At 48.9% G+C, this 18,502-nt stretch overlaps 1 protein-coding gene across 1 annotated transcript; it reads right to left on the bottom strand.

The window, feature by feature from the left end:
* Positions 1-5,473: 5,473 nt before the first annotated feature.
* On the bottom strand, positions 5,474-13,760 carry Ubap1l (ubiquitin associated protein 1 like). Its single transcript, XM_021171188.3, has 5 exons — positions 13,598-13,760; positions 11,293-11,877; positions 9,451-9,660; positions 6,625-6,726; positions 5,474-5,842 (listed from the first exon to the last, which is right to left on the bottom strand). Exons 1-5 carry the CDS (start codon positions 13,715-13,717, stop codon positions 5,708-5,710), a joined length of 1,152 nt encoding a protein of 383 aa, XP_021026847.1. The 5' UTR covers positions 13,718-13,760; the 3' UTR covers positions 5,474-5,707.
* Positions 13,761-18,502: the final 4,742 nt, after the last annotated feature.

Below are 18,502 nucleotides of genomic sequence, written 5' to 3'. Positions count from 1 at the left end.
GAGCTTAGCCGTGTGAAGCACAAGTTAGACTGGAACTCAGTGAGTTAAGGACCAAACTGAAAGGCCTTGGGTTTACTCCGAGCTCCTTGGGACGGGCAAGGGCAGCACTCAGCGGCACAGGCTCTGCAGCAGGAGCAGATCTCACTTGTCCAAGGCCAGGACCAGAAGGGGCTCTCAAGGATCCAAGAGTACATGCCAGAGTAAGCTGGCCCCAAGCAATGACATGTGTCCACTCCTGATCAAGGGAGGACAGGGCACCTTGACAGTGCACTAAGATGGCTCACAGCAGGGGGAGGGGCTGCTTCCCCAAGTGCTTGGGAGTTACCTAAGCACAGAGCAGTTCTTGGAATTGCCTAGCTACTTAGGGAAAGTGGAATGAGGCTAAGCCATGCCCTGGGGCTTGTCCCGGGCCCCCCAGCTCCCCAGCACCCTAGCTTCTATCTTTGTATCCTCATCTGGAACCCAGTGAATGTCTCTGTTCAACCTGGAAACATTTTCTTAGTGACAAAATAAACCAAGTCATAGGTTAAAAATCTCGAGCAGAGAAACATCCGATGACGCCACGTGGGCAGTTGCCCAGGGGACACAGAGCTTGCATCTCCTGAGTGGGTGGCCTTATAAGGGCAGGTTCAGGCGGAGAGTGGGCAGGAGGGAGGGCCACCAGCAGTGGCAGTAGCCTTGGAGGCTGGGGGTGGGTGCCCCACCACTGGGCAGGGTATGGAACAAGCAGGCATTCTTGGCTAGGACTCAGTTCTACAGGGGGAGCTGGCCAAATGCAGCCCAGGAACCCCTGCTCCCCACCCTACCCCTACCCCCTATCTCCCACCCCCACCCCAGCACTTTTTGCTGTCATCATCAGCCCAGGCAGCAATCTGTGTTACACCAGCCTCCCAAGTCAGAACTCTGGCAGGTCACTGAAGGGCTGAGACCATTTCCTGTTTTTTGGTTTTTGGTTTTTGGTTTTTTTTCCCCCATCCACTTTCACCCTGACCCATGCCCAGCTGGGATGTTAGGCAATAAAGTTACATATAGTGGGAAAATTAGTGGATTGTTTTTGTATTAAAAAACAAAAGCAAGCAAGCAAACAAACAGACAAAAAAACAAACAAACAAACAAAAAAAAACCCAGGGTCTTATGTAGCCCAGGTTGGCCTCAAACTCCAGTTGTAGCTGAGAATGATTTCTGATTCTCTCGCTGCCTCTACCTCCCCAGTGCTGCCTCTACCTCCCCAGTGCTGGCTTTGCCAGTATGAAACCCTACTTCTGGTTTGTGTGGTACTGGAGTTTGGATCCACAGTTTTGAACATGTTAGGCAAGCATTCAACCAACTGGGCCACACCCTAGCCATAGCCAAATGAGTTGTTCTTTGGTGGCAGTTTTGACTCATGACCTGGACAGCAACTCCTGGAACACGGGTTTGAGGATGGAGGGTGGAAGGGGGATGAGATAGGGGGATGGGATGGGGCAGGGACAGGACAGGGGACTATACTCTTAGAGAGTCCAAATTGCCCAAGTGTTCCCGTGACATCAGCATACATAGGAACTAAGGTTTGGCCCCTAGGGTCTGAAGGAGAGGTTACTGTCCTTGAGGTGACCCTCCCTCGTTAGGAAAGACTCCCATGAGCCCCTGAGGCCCAGATCCCCCTTATGGTGGGACTCATGGTCAAGGTTGGAAAGTTGGCCTTCCAACCTTGGCTGTCTTTCACGGTGCCTAAAACCTCATCATAGTCTAAGATCAGCAAAGGGCCGTGTGCTCTCTGAGGAGACCAGCTGAGGCTTCTCCAACAGCAGGCAGACAGGAGGACAGGGGGGCTACAGGGCAGATTTGGACCCAGGAAATGAAGGAAAAGACTGACAGATGGAGAAGTCCCGGAAGAGATCCCAGGCTGAGTTCTCCACCCCAACCAACCGAGATCTAGGGGTGTGCCTCTCCACTGTCCCCTGCATGCCAAGGTCAAGGCTGAGAGGAGACTGTGGCAGCACCTTGGCCAGCACTCCTCCCGTGGCAGGAGAAGCATGACAGCTGCAGGAGGCAGACTCACACCCAAGCGAGAGCAGGATGGAGAGGGGAGCAGTGCCCTGGCGGCCCAGCCTTGCCTCTGCCCTGGCCTCTGGGAGGGGCCACCCTCCCTGCACATCAGCCATGGAACTAGGAACTCAGGGCTACACAGAAACCCCATCTCGCTCTCATTCCTTTCTAAAATAGGGATGGATGTCCCACATATGGCATAGGCACAGTTTGTAACCATTCATCACGAATTATATGGGGGAAGCACTGTGACGTGAGGCAGCCTGGATAATGATGCCCCAAGAGGTTCTGTCCTAATCCCTAGCACCTGCGAACCTGTCATTTCCATGTAGAGTGGACTTTGCATGTGGATTGGACTGGGCACCTTGAGAAGGCAGATCACCCTGGCTTAGTCCCATGGCCTGGGATAAACAGCAGGGGTGCTTCAGAGGAAGTGGCCAAGGGTGAGCTAGACAGAGGACAGTTTGCACTTTGTTCCCTGAGGGCACAATGAGCTTGAGAGCTCAGCCTGAAGTGGCTTCTAAGACAACTGTCCTGTCAGATTGGGGGTCTTCTTTCTTTACCCTGCTGGCATGCATCTCCCAGGGAACTTAGAGGGGACCGGAAAAGAAGACGGGGGTGATGAGAAGCAAGACTGGATCTGCTATTTGGGCCAGACTTGGCTTTGCGTGGGGCTTAGACTGCACCATCTTTGTGGTCTCCCTTGTAGGGGGTCATCGTATTCAGAGGCTGATTTCAGGTAGCCTGTGTGTGTCATCTGCTGATACCTCAGTAGCCACCTGACTCTGAATAGGACTCATAGAGGCACCATTTCCCCAGGTGATCCTTCCATAATCCTTTATTTTGGATGCTTTCTTCAACTCTGCTGATCAGAGAGGCGTGGTCCCTGGGAGGGACAGGCCTGCTCAGGGGTTCTGAGGTTGGGTGCAGAATGCTGCTGTTCCCTTCTGAAGCTGTGGAAATGAATGAGAAAACCGAAGACTTTTATTTATTTATTTATTATTATTTTTTTATTTTTATTTTTATTTATTTATTTATTTTTGGTTTTTCGAGACAGGGTTTCTCTGTATAGCCCTGGCTGTCCTGGAACTTACTTTGTAGACCAGGCTGGCCTCGAACTCAGAAATCCGCCTGCCTCTTGCCTCCCAAGTGCTGGGATTAAAGGCGTGCGCCACCAAGCCCGGCAAGAAAACCAAAGACTTTTATTTTTAAGATTTGTTTTTTTATTTATATGAGTACCCTGTAGCTGTCTTCAGACACACTAGAAGAGGGCATTGGATCTCATTACAGATGGTTGTGAGCCACCATGTAGTTGCTGGGAATTGAACTCAGAACCTTTGGAAGAACAGTAAGTGCTCTTAAGTGCTGAGCCATCTCTCCAGCCCTTAAGGATATTTCTGACCCACAGTTTGAGAGTGTCCAGCTGACAGTTGCTCGGGTCTGTCATATGAGGGCCGTGGTAAGGCAGAGCATTGTGGTCTATGAGACAGCAAAATGACTCACATTATGATAACCGGGAAACAGAGAAGAGAAGGCAGGCCAGGGTCCTCCCAAGGGCATGGTGCGGCTCCTTTCTTCCTGGCCTCACTTCAGTCCCCACCAGCACCATCAGCTGGAGACTAAGTCTTTAACATGTGACCCTCTAGGGGACGTACATATAAGAGCTGGTGTTCATTAGATGACGGGAAGAATGAACAGAGAAGGGTAGTGGCTACAGAACAAGGGAGGAGACACATGTGACAGGCTGGCGGATGCAGTGAGTGACAGAAGCATCCCGTGCATGATCCCACTCAACCAGAGTCATTGAAAAGTTTTAACATGTATTTTATGAATGAGAAACTGAGGCACAGAGAAGATAAGTAACTTTCAAAAGATCACACAGCTAGTTAGCTATAAGGCTCCTACTGATCTCAGAGTGTAAGCCTCAAACTTTATTTTTTCCACCTCCTAAAAATAATTAGTGAAGGGGATAGGACTTAAGAGGTGCCACCCCTCCTTGAGGAGCTACACTATAGATCCTATAGGCAGTTGATGACTGAAGGAGAGATGTAGTGATGTAGTTACTGGTAAATCTCCCCGTGCTTGGTAAACAACCCAAATTAAACTTAGGAAGTCATTATATAAATGAATGCAAATAAAAATCTAGAAAACGATTATTGCAAACTAACCATTTTTCATTCATAATCAAGCAATAGTTTCCCAGGAATGGGAATGAAAGGGTTTGTGGCAGGAAGGATGGCAGTGGCAAGAGCCTTGCAGGTCACCTCTCATTCAAAGGCCTTAATACAAGTGGCACCTGAGCCAGATTAACTTAACTAGAACAGGAAAAGCCTCAGGTCCGCCACAGCATCTCAGTGTTCACACTTCAATTTTACCATCTTTTCCAAGTTAGTTTGGTTTTGGCAATAGACTCACAGCCACCTGCATGCTCACTAGCTGATTTTCCCAAATACTTCTCTGTGCATTGCCTCCAACCCACTCAAAGTCAGGTAGAGGGCCAGGGAGTATTCTCAATGCCATGTCAAGCCGAGTGGCTTTGAAACTTAGTGGAAAGGGCAAAGGGGCTCTGTGGGCCTCAGGAGACCTGGGTAGCTGCCCCAGACTTGCTGTTTCAGCTTGTAGAGGTTCCCAGTTCACGCTGAACAGGGGAATGAAGCCCTGACAGACAAGGGCACTCTCCCTGAGGTTTCCACAGACCTGGGCTCCAGCTTGATTTATAGACCAAAGAGAATGAGAGAGAGTGAACCCAAGAACGTTGGGTTGGCTGCAGTCAGAAGCAGGGCACTAACCCTTTGGCCTCTGACCTCTGCTTGCCTGAGTCACAGGCCACTCCACTGGCTGGTCCTCTCAGTCTCTGGAGGTCTCTTAAACACAGGCTTCCGGTGGCTGGAGACAATTGCCCTGACCTTCCCAACCCCACCATGCTCTCCACCTGCTGCCTCTAAACGTTGAGAGGCGGCTGTTTGTATCTACTGCTGCCTTGGTCTTCTCTGTGCTTCTCGGTGAGCCCAAGATGCTTTCTGAGTCTTATTAGCTTTGTTGTTAATGTTGTTGTTTTGTTTTTTGAAATCAGTTTTCTCTGTGCAGCTCTGGTTCTCCAGGCTCGACTCGAACTCAAGAATCTCTTTCTCTGCCTCCTGAGTGCTGGGATTAAAGGCATGTGTCACCACACCTGGCTTTGATCTTGCTAGGTTTTGTTTATTTTATTTATTTATTTTTATTTATTTATTTATTTATTTATTTATTTATTTATTTATTTATTTTGATTTTTCGAGACAGGGTTTCTCTGTGTAGCCCTGGCTGTCCTGGAACTTACTTTGTAGACCAGGCTGGCCTCGAACTCAGAAATCCGCCTGCCTCTTGCCTCCCAAGTGCTGGGATTAAAGGCGTGCGCCACCACTGCCCAGCTCTGTTTATTTTATTTTATTTTATTTTATTTTATCATAATTACTGTTTTTGGTTTTTTACAGCAAGGTTTCTCTATGCAACCCTGGCTGTCCTGGAACTCACTGTATAGACCAGGATGGCCTTGAACTCAGAGATCCTCCTGCCTCTGAAGCCCTAGTGCTGGGACTAAAGGTGTGTGCCACCACCACTGGCATTATCTTTTAATGATTCAGTTGGGATGGGTGGCAGGTCTGGCCCTTCACTGTCAGCCATGCACCAATGTCCCAGCTTGTCACTGGGCACAGGCCACCAGCTCCTCCAGAGCCTGTTCGCGCCGATTGCCGTGGACCAACAGCACCTCCTTGATCCGGTCTTGCCGGAAGCCCATGTCACTGAACTGCTTCCAGAGCCGCAGGAACTCCCCTGCCTGAAGAGGAGGCACAAAGGTTACTTTACCACCACGGCTGCCTCAGTCCTGAGTATCCCCAACCCTGGTGCCTACTGACCCTCAAAACAGCCCAGAAAACTGTGCTCCCTTCCCTAGGGACGCCTGACCCTGGGCCAATGCCTGTCATCTTCCTCTTCCTCTGGGGATGTTCGGAAAGAAGGTGCCAGCCTTGCTGAGGTGCTCTCATGTGGCTCACTCTGGGCTCCTTGTGATTGGCATTAGGGCAGCAGCTCCAGGAGAATGCACAGGGGGATCTCCTATGAGCTGGCATGCTGGGCTCACCCAGCTCAGCCTCTCCTAAAGAACCCCCCCCCCCGAGTTTTCCTCTCCTGGTTGGTACCCAGTCCTTCTTGCAAGTCCCAGCTCTGTGAATTGCCGCCTTGTGACTGCAGTTGGAGTTGTCATGGTTCGAGTTACTTTCTGAGTGCCTAGAGCTCCCTGGATGCCAAGGGCAGCAAACTCCCTGAGTTCAAGCATCTTCAGACTGCTCCTACATGGAAGTCTCAAACCCAGCAGGCATCCAGTGATAGGTGTTTTGTTGACACAGTTACCTACAGTGAAGCCCCTGCTCCTCCACCCTCCAGTTCCCTCCCCACCTCTTCATTCGCTGACTCCTACCTTTGGCTGTGCTCCACTTCTCTAGGTCAGTACTTTCTCCCCTGTGTGAGCAGGCCAGGTCCCTTCTGACCAGCTCTGGGGCCACCGCACCCCTGCACCCCATGCTCCCATTCCCTGGGGACCAGGCAGGAGGCCCAGCTGACCTGATGCTCGGAGAACTGAAACATCTCCATGGCCTCGTCCACCAGCGCCTCGTCGTAGCCCTGCCGCAGCAGCCTGTCGCAGGCACTGAGGTAGCCGAGAAACTGGGCCAAAGAGGGCAGAGATGGAGAGACAGTGAGAAGAGTGTCAGGGGCAAGCTATGGGGCCAACCAAGAATCCCACAAAGGCAATGAGTCCTGAACAACCCGTCATAGGTAACAGGAAGCCAACAGAATTGGAACAGGCTTCCCTTGAGAACCAGCAGAGGGGTGACAGCAGGTTCCTCAATAAATGTCCCAAGTTGAGGGATAGAATCCAAGAAAAGAGCTGTTCATGTGTTTACAGAGCCTAGGTGGGGTCCAGGACAGGCTTTAAGCAAGTAACTCAACCTCCTCACCTCAGCCACCGCACGGACGACCACCAGCTTAGCCAGAGGAGCACCTAAGTGCAAAAGGACCCTCCTCGCCCATCTCTATACAACCCCCCACCCCACCCCAGACACACCTGTCACCCAGGGTGAGTGGAGTTCACACCAGACCTCAGCCTGCACCACAGCTGGGGGAGGGGGCAGCGAGGCAGGACAGTTTCTTCTGGAGCATACAGCCTGGTGCTGAAAACCTGTTCTAATCACCCCGAGTTCATTGTGGGGACAGGGTTCTTTGGCCTTCAGGGTAAGTAGCATCACCTGAGGACCATTAGATCCAGGCTGGCCTGCCTACATAGGGAGCTTGAGGCTAGCCAGTAATAGAGTAAGACCCGACTCAAAACACAAACAACAACGAGAAACAAACTAAGTGTTGCCTTAAGGTGGCGAAGTTGGCAGAGCCCTTGCCTATTGTGTATGAGGTTCAGTCCCTAGCAACATATAACTGGGTTCTGATGGTGCACTGGGGAGGTGGAAGCAGGAGGGTCGGAAGTTCAAGATCAAAGCCGAGGAGCTGGCTCAGTGGGTAAGAGTGCTTGCATCCCCCCCCCCACATCTGGATGCATCCCCCACATCTGGATGCTGCCACATGCGGGCCTAAAACCTCAGCACTGTAGGAGGCAGAAGTAGAAAGCCTGGGGCTTGTTGGCTGCCAGCCTAGCCCTGGGTGTAGTGGGAGAGCTGTCTCAAGAGAACAGAGCAGAGAATGACAGAATGGTATTTTCTCTGGTCTCTCAAGCAATCGTGTCTGTATTTGCACACACATATGCACAAATACTACACTAGATCACACACAGACACACACGCTAATAAGTTAAAGATCACTCTTAGCTACATAGTGAGTTTAAAGGCAGCCCGGCCACATGAAATTGTGCCTCCAAAACAAATGTGCCGCCTTTCACCATACCCTGGCCTGCTCATGTCCTCAGCTCCCTTCTTTTCTCAAGGCCTCTGTCCAACTCTCCATCCAAGGCTGGCCTCATTCTCCTCCCAGGAGGCCTCTCTGCAGACTCTGTCTCCCCTGGGCCATCCTTGGGGCTCTTAGGCTCCATCCACCCAGTGCAGTGCACACGGCTTTGCTCTGACTTTGTGCCCACTGACTTCTGTCCCACAGTGGGGGAGGTTAGTCAATCACCACTGCACCAGCAGGGGAGGCAAAGGAGCCATGTGCATAAAACGAATTAAGAACGGCAAGGAACTCACAGCTTAGTGGAGGAGATAAACCAGACATGGGAGACTATGCCAGTGCCGGGCAAATCAAAGCAGGCTTTATAGGGACAGGTGCCCACCAAAGGCTCTAGGCCGTGAGAGCCGTGTGTGTGGCTGGGAAGGAGGAGGTCAGGTTTCTGTTGACCTTCGGGGCTGGCAGGAGCACAGATTGTCTAGCCAGCCATGTGGTTTTCAAACTCTTGGAGCTCCTGGTCTGTTTGTCCCAGCACAGCAAGTAGCAGCTAAGAGCAGGCTGCCTGGAACAGGAGGCCGAATAGCTGCAGACGCACAGAGCCGGGTGCTCCTGAGAGAGGAACTGCGGGACACCCAGACCTGGCTCTCAGCATATCTGAAAGCCACTCACCCCCAACGCCTTTCACGGCTGAGGACATGGACAGCCTGGCAGAGCTGACAGCTTGTCAAGGAGTCTTAGTCCTTTAAACCTGGACTAGTCTGTGAGGTGGAAAGGACTGTGCAATGTGAAGGCTAGGCCAGGTGACTTTGAAGTTTTTGCTCTTATACTCTTGGAACTAACTGGACTAGTTTTCTGAAGAAATGTGGCCCAGTTAGTTGGCAAGTATCACCAATCACTGGACTGAGGCAGCCGTCCTAACTGAATCAGCAAATATCACATAGAAGTAAGAGACTATCTGGAAAGATGTGATAGTATCTGAGGAAGATACCTGAGGCAGACTTACTTCTGTATGGCCTTTACACATATTCGCATACACACTAGCACATACATGGACAAATACACATATACATGTTCTCATAGAGATTGGCCTACTGGACAGTTCTAGAGAGGTTCTTGACTGCTTAAAGCTTCCGAATCCTGTATGTGGTACATGGACTAGGAGAAGGGTTTGACCATGGAGATCCTTAAATGGTCACAGGGATTCCTTGGGAAGTCCTGTGGAAAAGAGAGCAATAAGGCCTAAAAATTCAATCACTAACTTGGTAATTTGTGCCAGGTTGAAGTTCTACCACTAAAGAGACGGAAGAAAGGGCTGGGCCTCTAGATCAGTAGGAGAGAGCTCGCCTACTATGTGCAGGGCCCTGTGTTGATCCCCAACACTGCAAGAGGGGGCACAGGAGAGGGGGGAAGAGGAAGCAAGACCTTGATCAAATTAGAGGGGAAAAGCCATTTGACCTTTCCTGACTCTAGCATGCACCCCTCAACCCCAGGTCCACTCACCTGGCTCAGGCTCTGCCTCCCTGTCTTCTGCAGCGCCTCAATGGCCCTTCCCAGGGGATAGCCCAAGGCGACCACTGGCCCGATGAGGTCTTGCTCCTCTTTGGTCAGGGCAGACAGCAGGTCCGATGCTGAATCAGGATGCAGTCTACAGGAGACGAGGGGCTGGGGTGTCTCCCTCAGAGGTGGCAAGCAGGTGTATGGGCTGAGGGACTGAAATACAGACAGGATGGCATGTCAGCAACCAGAGGCGGTCACAGTCAGCTGGGCTGAACATCTTAAGATGTGGCTTTGTGTCCTACTTTCTACACTGTAGAGAGCTTTGGGTCCTGCAGGCTCCAGGTCTCCATCTCTGTTCCCTTTCTCGGATGCCAACAGAGCCATCTTAGAACTACCTCGTCAGACTGTTAGGAGGCATAAATCTGAACACGAGCAAGGTGATTACTTAGCAAAGGCCCAGTGTGCAGAAGCTGTCAGCAAAAGCTACTGTTTCACTTAGGGCTTGCGACAGTGCAAATGAAATATGACCGGTAGCCTAGATGTGGTGGTACATGACCATAATCATAGCTACTTAGGAGCTGAGGCAGGAGGATTGCTTGACTCCCGGAATTCAAGTTGAGCTTGGGTAGCATAGTGAGAGGCCAGATGAGGACGAAAGACAAAAGGCAGACCAAGTATATAGCTCGGTTGGTAGCATGCTTGCCTAGAATGCACAAGGTCCTGGGTTCAGTCCTTAGTATCTCATACACAGAGCTTGGCAGTATATACTGTAATCCCAGATGCAAGAGGATAAATAGTTCAAGGTTATCCTCAGCTACCATTACATAGCAAGTTTGAGGTCAACCTGGGCTACATAAGATTGAAAGCCAGGTTCAGAGGAGTCAGTGACCCAACACACAGTGCACATTTGTGATATGAATCCACCTTGAGGCTGCCAGACCCAGTGACTTAGTGAGAGGAGCCATCTCCCCAGCCACACTCCTAGACAAATGGATGGACCTGGAGGGCATCATCCTGAGTGAGGTAGCCCAATCACAAAAGAACTCACATGATATGTACTTACTGATAAGTGGATATTAGCCCAGAAACTTAGAATACCCAAGATATAAGATACAGTTTGTAAAACACATGTAACTTAGGAAGAACGAAGACCAAAGTGTGGACACTTTGCCCCTTCTTAGAATTGGGAACAAAACACCCATGGAAGGAGTTACTGAATTATTTCTGATTGAGCCACCAAGCTTCTACAGGCCTTCTCCACTGGGGAAACCTTAGATCTGAGTCTTCAACCGGCATTCATTGAGCGCCCCCTGTCGGTAAGACCTACTGTTAGGTGCCCAGGAAACAAAAATGAATGTTATCCCACCCGGCACCTAAAAGAATTCATATTCCACTGCAAGAGAAAGATGGGACTAGAAACTGAGGTTATTAATTATTGTGATGTGCGTCCCTGTGTGAAATCAAGAGATGGGGGAGCCTCCAGGTAGAATATACTAGACTGCAGGAAGGACCACAGGGCCGGGTGGGAGAAGGTTACAAAGCACTGTATGAGTCGGGCGTGGTGGTGCACGCCTTTAATCCCAGCACTCGGGAGGCAGAGGCAGGCGGATTTCTGAGTTCGAGGTCAGTCTGGTCTACAAAGTGAGTTCCAGGCCAGCCTGGGCTACATAGAGAAACCCTGTCTCGAAAAACAAAACAAAACAAAACAAAAAACAAACAAACAAAAAAGCACTGTATGGGGGGTTGGGGGGGGGGGAGCACTGTATGGAAGAAGGACCCTAGGTTGGGGACCCTTAACCTGGAGGCCTTGGCTTGGAGCCTGTGGCCTTGGAGGAGAGTTCTTACAGCAACTGTGGGCTTGTGGTTCCGCAATGGAGGCATGGCGCCGGCGGTGGAGGGTCGTGGAGGCAGCTCCGAGACATTTGGGAGCTGCGGTGCTGGGCCAGCGTCTGGAGCCGGGCTGGCGCTCAGGCTCAGCGTGCGATGGCCGCGGAAGCGGTGCAGGAGGGCTCGAGGACACGCGGCTAGTCTACTCTCCGAGAGCCGCCGCCTGGCGTCAGCCAGCTCAGACCTCATGTTTCGCAGCACATCCAGGGAGCAGCGACGATGGCTTGTAGGGGAGCCGGGCTGAGGGCTGCTGGAGTCCATGCCCTCCTCACAGGCAGAGGAGGTGTCTTCCTCGTCCCCCTTCTCTTCTGTTTCTTCTTCTTCCTCCTCCTCTTCCTCCTCCTCTTCAGGAGGTTCTTGCAGTCTAGCCTCTGGGTCTCTGATTTGAGCAGGTGCAGGCACCTGACTGTATTTTGGACTGGCTAGTAAGAACCAGGCTGGAGGGGCTGATGCAATCCCCAGGTCATTGCACTGATGGGAGCAAGATCCTCGGATGGCTGCTTCTACCCAGAAGAGAGCCTTCTTTTCCAAGCTGAAGTCATACTGCAGAGAGATGAACGATATGAGGCTCAGCTGTGGCAAGCCACGGCCATGGGGTCATAACCCTCAGTGCTGGCTTGGGGACCCTGTTCAATTGTCAGTTGGGGAAATTTCCTGGCTCTAAACTTCAGGTATCCTCAGAGCCCACTTCCATCTTCCCTTACAGATATTTCTGAGGCCAACAGACATCAAAGTGATTTAGTGATAAACCCTGGCAAGAAGGTCAAATCAAGTGAATTAATAATCACGCTAAAATGCCAATATTTAAAAACCCTCCTCTCAAGGTTTGGGGAGATGGCTCAGTGGTGAAGAGCACTGGCTGCTCTTCCAAAGGACTCTGGTTTAATTCCCAGCACCCACATGTTAGCTCACAACTTTCTATAACTCCAGTTCCAGGGTATCTGACACTGTCACACAGATATACCATGCAGGCAGAACACCAATGCACAGAAAATTGAACACACACACAAAATAAAATAAAACCATTCACCATTCAATATGTCACCGAGCAATAGCTACCTTAAAACACTTCACTAGAGTTCTTGGGGCCTGGGGGCTTAGTTCCGATGGCTTGGTGCTTGCTTAGTGCACACAAAGCTCTGGGTTCCAACTCCGGCACCACACAGACGGGGCATGGCTGTGCACACCTGTGAGCTCAGCCCTTGAGAAGCAGAGGCTGGAAACCAGGAATTCAAGGTTCTTCTTGGCCTCATAGTGATTTAAGACTACCATGGGCTACATGAAGCCCTGTCTCAAAAAACCCCCCAGCAATTACTGAATAAATCTTCATTCTCTGGACCTCAGGTTTCTCATAAGCAAAACTGTTAAGAGCTGGACTCCTTTTTATTACTGCCTTGTTTTTGACATGTGTCTCACTATGTAGCCCAGGCTTTATGGGAACCCAGCTCTTCCTGCCTCAGCCTCCTAAACACTTGGATTGAATAGCACGTGCTACCATGCACAGGAGCCCCAGACCAGTTTCCAAGTTCCTGGGAACTTTAATTTTTAAAATCTGTGTCTACCCTATGATATATCTATGCTATAATATGGGTAACTCTTCCACCTTAGCTACTGTTACAGCCCTATGTTTTAGTATAAATGCAACATATATATCTCCCCTATATCTTTAAGTAAACTCATTTCCATAGAAAGTTAAATCATTTTTATCCTGAGGTTGCCTGTGGCACCCACCCTGCAGAGCACAAGAAGCTTTCAGGCCTCCAGCAGTGGGCTCTGTCTGTGGACTACTAATCTGTCCTAATGTGCAAACAGAACTACTTGCACTTTTTTTTTTTTTGGACAGGGTCTCTCTATGTAGCCCTGGCTGTCCTGGAACTTGACTGTAGACCAGGCTCCACTGGCCTCTGCCTCCCGAGTGCTGGGATTAAAGCTGTGCACCCAGCTAGCTTGTACTTTTAACAGAGGATTCTGGAGATCGAGTCTTATCAAGAGGGACTCTAACAGCTGATGAGAAGAGGAGACGAACCGAAGTATGCTGGCAGCGACAAGCACTTCACACAGGTCGCTCACACAGCTCCCAGCTGACCTAGGGAAACAACCTCACCGCCCAGACACCAGTCTTCTCCATGGAAGTTAGTGACTTGTTTTCACACTCCCTAGATTATTGGAAAGCAACCCAAGCTTCCCTTTACAAACATGAGACAGGCCCCAGGGGCTCAGCCTCAGGCGTTAGAGCCAAGAGCAAAGCTAGACACTCACTTACCATTGTGCCCAGCAGGAGCTCTCTACAGTCCAGGACACTGAGCTCAGGCACGGGGTGGGGCTCTGTGTCCATCACAAAGCCCTTGGATACCTTGAAGGGGACACCATCGAGGGCATTCATTCTTCCAGAGAATGGTGGGACCGTCTCAGAAGTAAGTGGCCAGACAGCAGGGAGAGGTTGTAGAGTCCTCAGAACTGAGCTCAGGCCACACTCTATGTGGTGGCCCTCACAGCTGGAAGGAAAAGATGTAGCGGCCAGTGTTGTACAGAGAAGAAATTAGTAAACCCCACAGCATCCACGTTGGCTGCTTTCTGTCTAAGTTACAGTATCAGGCATGCCCAATCCAGACCCATAGGCTGCATGCACCCCAAGATAGCTATGAACAGGACTCAATAGAAAACTAGAAACATACTTAAAACATTATGAGATTATTTTTCAATTATTGCCTTGGTTTGATAATTCAAACCCGTGTCATTCTTCGTGAGTTGTCCGCTAACCTCCACATACATGCTGTGGTGTATATGCATGTGAACATATACACAATAATAAAATGTAAGGTTTTTAAAGAACAACAAAATAAAATGTACCTCTCTATAGGCTAAAAGGCAACGTCCTCAACTGAGGAAAGAATATCTAACCGTCTACAGCAAACACCCCATTCCACAGGAAATAATGAAAGGTGTGCTCAAGACTGGAGGTGACACAAGGGGGTCAGACCACCGGCTCTTCTGTTCAGCATGATGCTAGCTTGTGCAAAGGGGGAAAGCTCATACAGATACATATTGCAAAGAAGGAAAAAACAACCATTATTTGTAGATGAAACAGTTATAGGAGCCAAGTCCAAAGGAATCTAACAGAACTCTTAGAATTAGTAACACGACTTACAAAGGACACCGGAGACACAGTCAACACCAACAGTAAACCGTATCCTTCTGTGCAAACAACAAACCATGTAAACGCATTTTTTAAGTGTAATTAAAGAAGCAGGACCTGGTGGTGCACACCTCTAATCCCAGCACTGGGAGAAAGAGGCGGCCATCTCTGAGAGTTCGAGGGCAGCCTGGTCTACAAAGAGAGTTCCTGGACAGCTAGAGCTGTTATACAGAGAAATCCTGTCTCGAAAAACCAAAATAAATAAATACATACAATTAATCAAAGAGTGACTTATTAAAAATAGACAACTGGTGTTTACTGAGATTATATCTACCAACAAGTACTTAATCTAACACAGTATGTGTAAGACCTCTATAGAGAAAACCAAAAGCAGGCTGGAGAGATGGCTCAGCGGTTAAGAGCACTGACTGCTCTTCTGAAGGTCTTGAGTTCAAATCCCAGCAACCTCATGGTGGCTCACAACCATCAGTAATGAGATCTGATGTCCTCTTCTGGGGTGTCTGAAGTCAGCTAAGTGTACTTACATATACATAATAAATAAATAAATCTTAAAAAAAAAAAGAAAGAAAATCAAAAGCTATCAGATTAACTAGAGGTGCATACCCTGGTCGAAGATGATAGATAAACTTCAATATATAATTCTCGAAAATCTAATGTACAGATCTCAAGGATCAAAATTCTATCACGTTTTGAATGTAAATTGGTATGCTAATTCTAAAACTAAATGAGATGCAAAGAACCAAGAAAAGCCAGGACAGTTTCTTTTACCTTGGATGTCTGTCTGCATGAATGCAACTAATGTGTGTACAGGTTCCCAGAGAGGCAAGAGTGCTGGGTTGCCTGGAGATGGAGATAGGCAGTTGTGAGCTGCTCGACACAGGGTTGGAAGCCTAACTTTTGGCCTCTGGGAGCTCAGAAAATGCTCTTAAGCACTGAGCCATTTCCTTAGCACCAGGGCAATCTTAAAGAAAAAAGGTGAGAGGGGAGGGATGTGGGAGACAGACTACAGACAGACAGACAGACAGACAGACAGACAGACAATCAGAGATCTACTACTGGGAGACAGAGGCAGGAGAATATTTGTAAGTTCAAGTCAGCCTGTTCTACATAATGAGGTCCATGCCAGTCAGGGCTACATAGTGAGACCCTTTCTCAACGACTAAAAAAACAAAACAAAACAAAACAAAACAAAACAAAACAAAACAACCAACCAATCAAGCAACCGCTAACATCCCCCAATCAACTAACGAACAAACAGCACAAAGTGGTGGCAGGTGACCAGAAGAGTGAATAGCCCAGAGGCAGACCACATGATAGAAACCCTTGATTAATGAGACATCCTGCTTTGTAGAACAGTAGAAAGACTTTTCAATAAATGTTCGGGATCAACATGATACCCATCTTGAGGGAAAAGAGAAACAATCTTGGGTCTGAAGATATAGTGCAGCGGTAGCATCCTTGCTTAGCATGGCAGACCCTCAGAACTGGAAACCACTGGCCTCTCCCCCACCTCATGCACTAAGTTCAGCCCTATAGTTCTAGATGTGAATGGCAGGCAAGGCAACAAAGCTGAAAGTGTGTGTGCCATCGTGTTGGAATAAACAAACACTTCTTTTTTAAACTGAGTGTTTTACCTGCCTGCATGTTGTGCCTTGTGCTTTTAGAGACTAGAAGAGGACATCAGATCCCCTGGGACTGAGTTACAGTTGTGAGCCACCATGTGGGTGCTGGGAACTAAGCCCAGGTCCACTGAAGGAGCAGCAAGGGCTCTTAACAGGTGAGTCAGCTCTCTATTCTAAAATAAATCCTTCTTTTCTTTGATCGTTTGTAAGGCATTCACTTTTATCAAACTGGTCTGGAGACTGTGCACAGGTAAGCCTTTGGCTGTGTCACCATCTCAGCCCATTTCCAGGGAGACCAAAAGCCAAAAGGGGGCCATGATGACTGACTATTTGAAAATAAAAACAAAAATTAATAAGCATTAAGGCAGAAAAAAGTTAAAAATATGCAATAAATATAATTTATACAAAAGCAATACTGCCATGTCTCCTGCATGAACTCAGAACATAGACTGAGTCATCCTCCTTTCTAGAGTAGGAGGCAGCATTTGGGAGGAAGAGGGACTTCCTGTAACCAAGTATCTTATTGGAATTATTATTAAACAAAAATGTTCAATCAGTCTTCAGCCACAAAAGTACAACTTAAGGATGCTTCTCCAACCAGCTGTGGTCGCCCTCACTGTTGCAGTTTTTGAATCCCGAGTCAAAAGCACCAGAACAAAACAAACAAAAATTTAAAACAAAGCACAAAGCCATGCCAGTGTTGTCTTATGTTTTCCTGCACGTTAGGTTTTGTCAAGGAAAGCTGTACCCAGAAGCCTTGTTGGAGGCTGATGAAGTGGCTCACTGTTCTGCTTGTCCATCCACATCGGCTGAATGGTAAACAGTGAGGTCAGGATGTGGCTGCCAATCTGTGCTCAGAGAGGCAATGGCCTTGATCTTCACAGAGCTGTGAGCCAGAGCAGTGCTATCCTGCATCCTGTTGACCATGCCTGGGTACGTGGTAGTACCACCAGACATCACTAGTTAGCATGGAGGTTTTTTACATTACACTTCACAATGGAAATGACAGTTTTCTGGATGTCACAGGATTTCATACCCAGGAAGGCTAAAGAGTGCCTCGACGAAATGGAACTTCTTTTTGCCAACAGTTATGGCCTGGTTGTAGGGTAGCTAGCTAGTAGCTCTTCTTCTCCAGGGAGGAGGAGGGTGCAACAATGGCTGTCTCTTGTCCCAAGTCCAGGACAACATAACAAAGCTTCCCCTTTGGCAGTGGCAGAAGCTGTAGCTATGCTCAGTCAAGATCTTCATGGGGTAATCTTTCAAGTCTAAGACAGTCAGGTTCTGATGCAGGATGGTGTGGATGAGAGCACAGTCCTTATAGATGGGCACAGTGTGGGTGAGAGAGCAACCCTTGCAGAAGGGCATAGCATTGGTAAGAGCATAGCCCTCATAGATGCACAGTGTGGGTGAGAGTGTAATCTTTGTTGATGGTAGCAACGCAGGTGACTCTGTCTCCAGAGTTCATGGTCCCATCAAGCTTATGCAGGGATAGCACATCCCACGTGGCTATGTAATGGGTTGGGTGTCAAAGGTTTTGAACATGATCTAGGTCATCTTTTATGGTTGCTTTTAGGGTTCAGGTGGAGCCTCAGAGAGCACCATGGGGTACTCCTTTGGGGCTACACACACCTCATTGTAGAGGGTGTGGTACTAGATCATCTCCATGTCGACCCAGGTGCCTTGTTCTAGGGGATACTTCAGAGTCAGGATGCTTTTCTTGCTCTGGACTTCAACACCCATATAGGAATCCTTCGGCTCAAGTCCACCATCACACTCTGGTTATCTCTGACAGCCCAGGATGGAGGTAAAGACTGCTGGGGAAGCTGGGCAGTGGTGCTTTTCATCCAAGCACTCAGGAAGCAGAGGCAGGTGGATCTCTGTGAATTTGAGGCCAACCTGGTCTACAACTTGAGGCCCAGAACAGCTAGGGTGGTTACACAAAGAAACCCTGTTGCAAAAAAATAAAAGAAGACTGCTAGGAGTATGGGGCTGCTTCATAAAGAAGTTTATAAAAGACCAAGGATGCAGAGCCAGTCTGGGTGGCACAGGCCTGGGTGGCACAGGTCTATAATCTCAGCACTCAGAAGTCTGAAGCAGGAGGATCACAAGTTCAATGCCTACCTGGGTTATAGAATGAGGTTAAATCAGGCCTGGGCAATTTAGTAAAACTGTCTTAACATAAAGGTAAGAGAAGGGCTGGGGCTACAGAGTTCTGTGGTGGAGTGCTTGCTTAGCAGACAGGAAGCCCTTGGCTAACACCCAGTATCACATGTATATTAATACAAAGAAATAGACTAGCCATGAAGACAATACTGATAAACTGGATTAAAGTTAGACGTCCTAGTCATCAGAGTTTAGAGAAGACCAGAACGGGAGACTCATATTTATG

This window comes from Mus caroli, unplaced genomic scaffold, assembly GCF_978045245.1.
Source record: "Mus caroli unplaced genomic scaffold, Mus_caroli_1 scaffold_11, whole genome shotgun sequence".
NCBI lineage: Eukaryota > Metazoa > Chordata > Mammalia > Rodentia > Muridae > Mus > Mus caroli.
Note: the sequence above shows the minus strand (reverse complement) of the source record. Positions and strands in the feature narration are given on the sequence as shown.

What these genes read in the sequence shown, in the direction of transcription:
- Ubap1l (XM_021171188.3), bottom strand. Translation starts at nt 13,717, where the DNA reads ATGAATGCCCTCGATGGTGTCCCCTTCAAGGTATCCAAGGGCTTTGTG. An exon ending in ACCACAAGCCCACAGTTGCT is followed by an intron (nt 9,661 to 11,292) that starts GTAAGAACTCTC and finishes TCTGTATTTCAG; the next exon opens with TCCCTCAGCCCATACACCTG. An exon ending in TTCAGTTCTCCGAGCATCAG is followed by an intron (nt 5,843 to 6,624) that starts GTCAGCTGGGCC and finishes CCTCCTCTTCAG; the next exon opens with GCAGGGGAGTTCCTGCGGCT.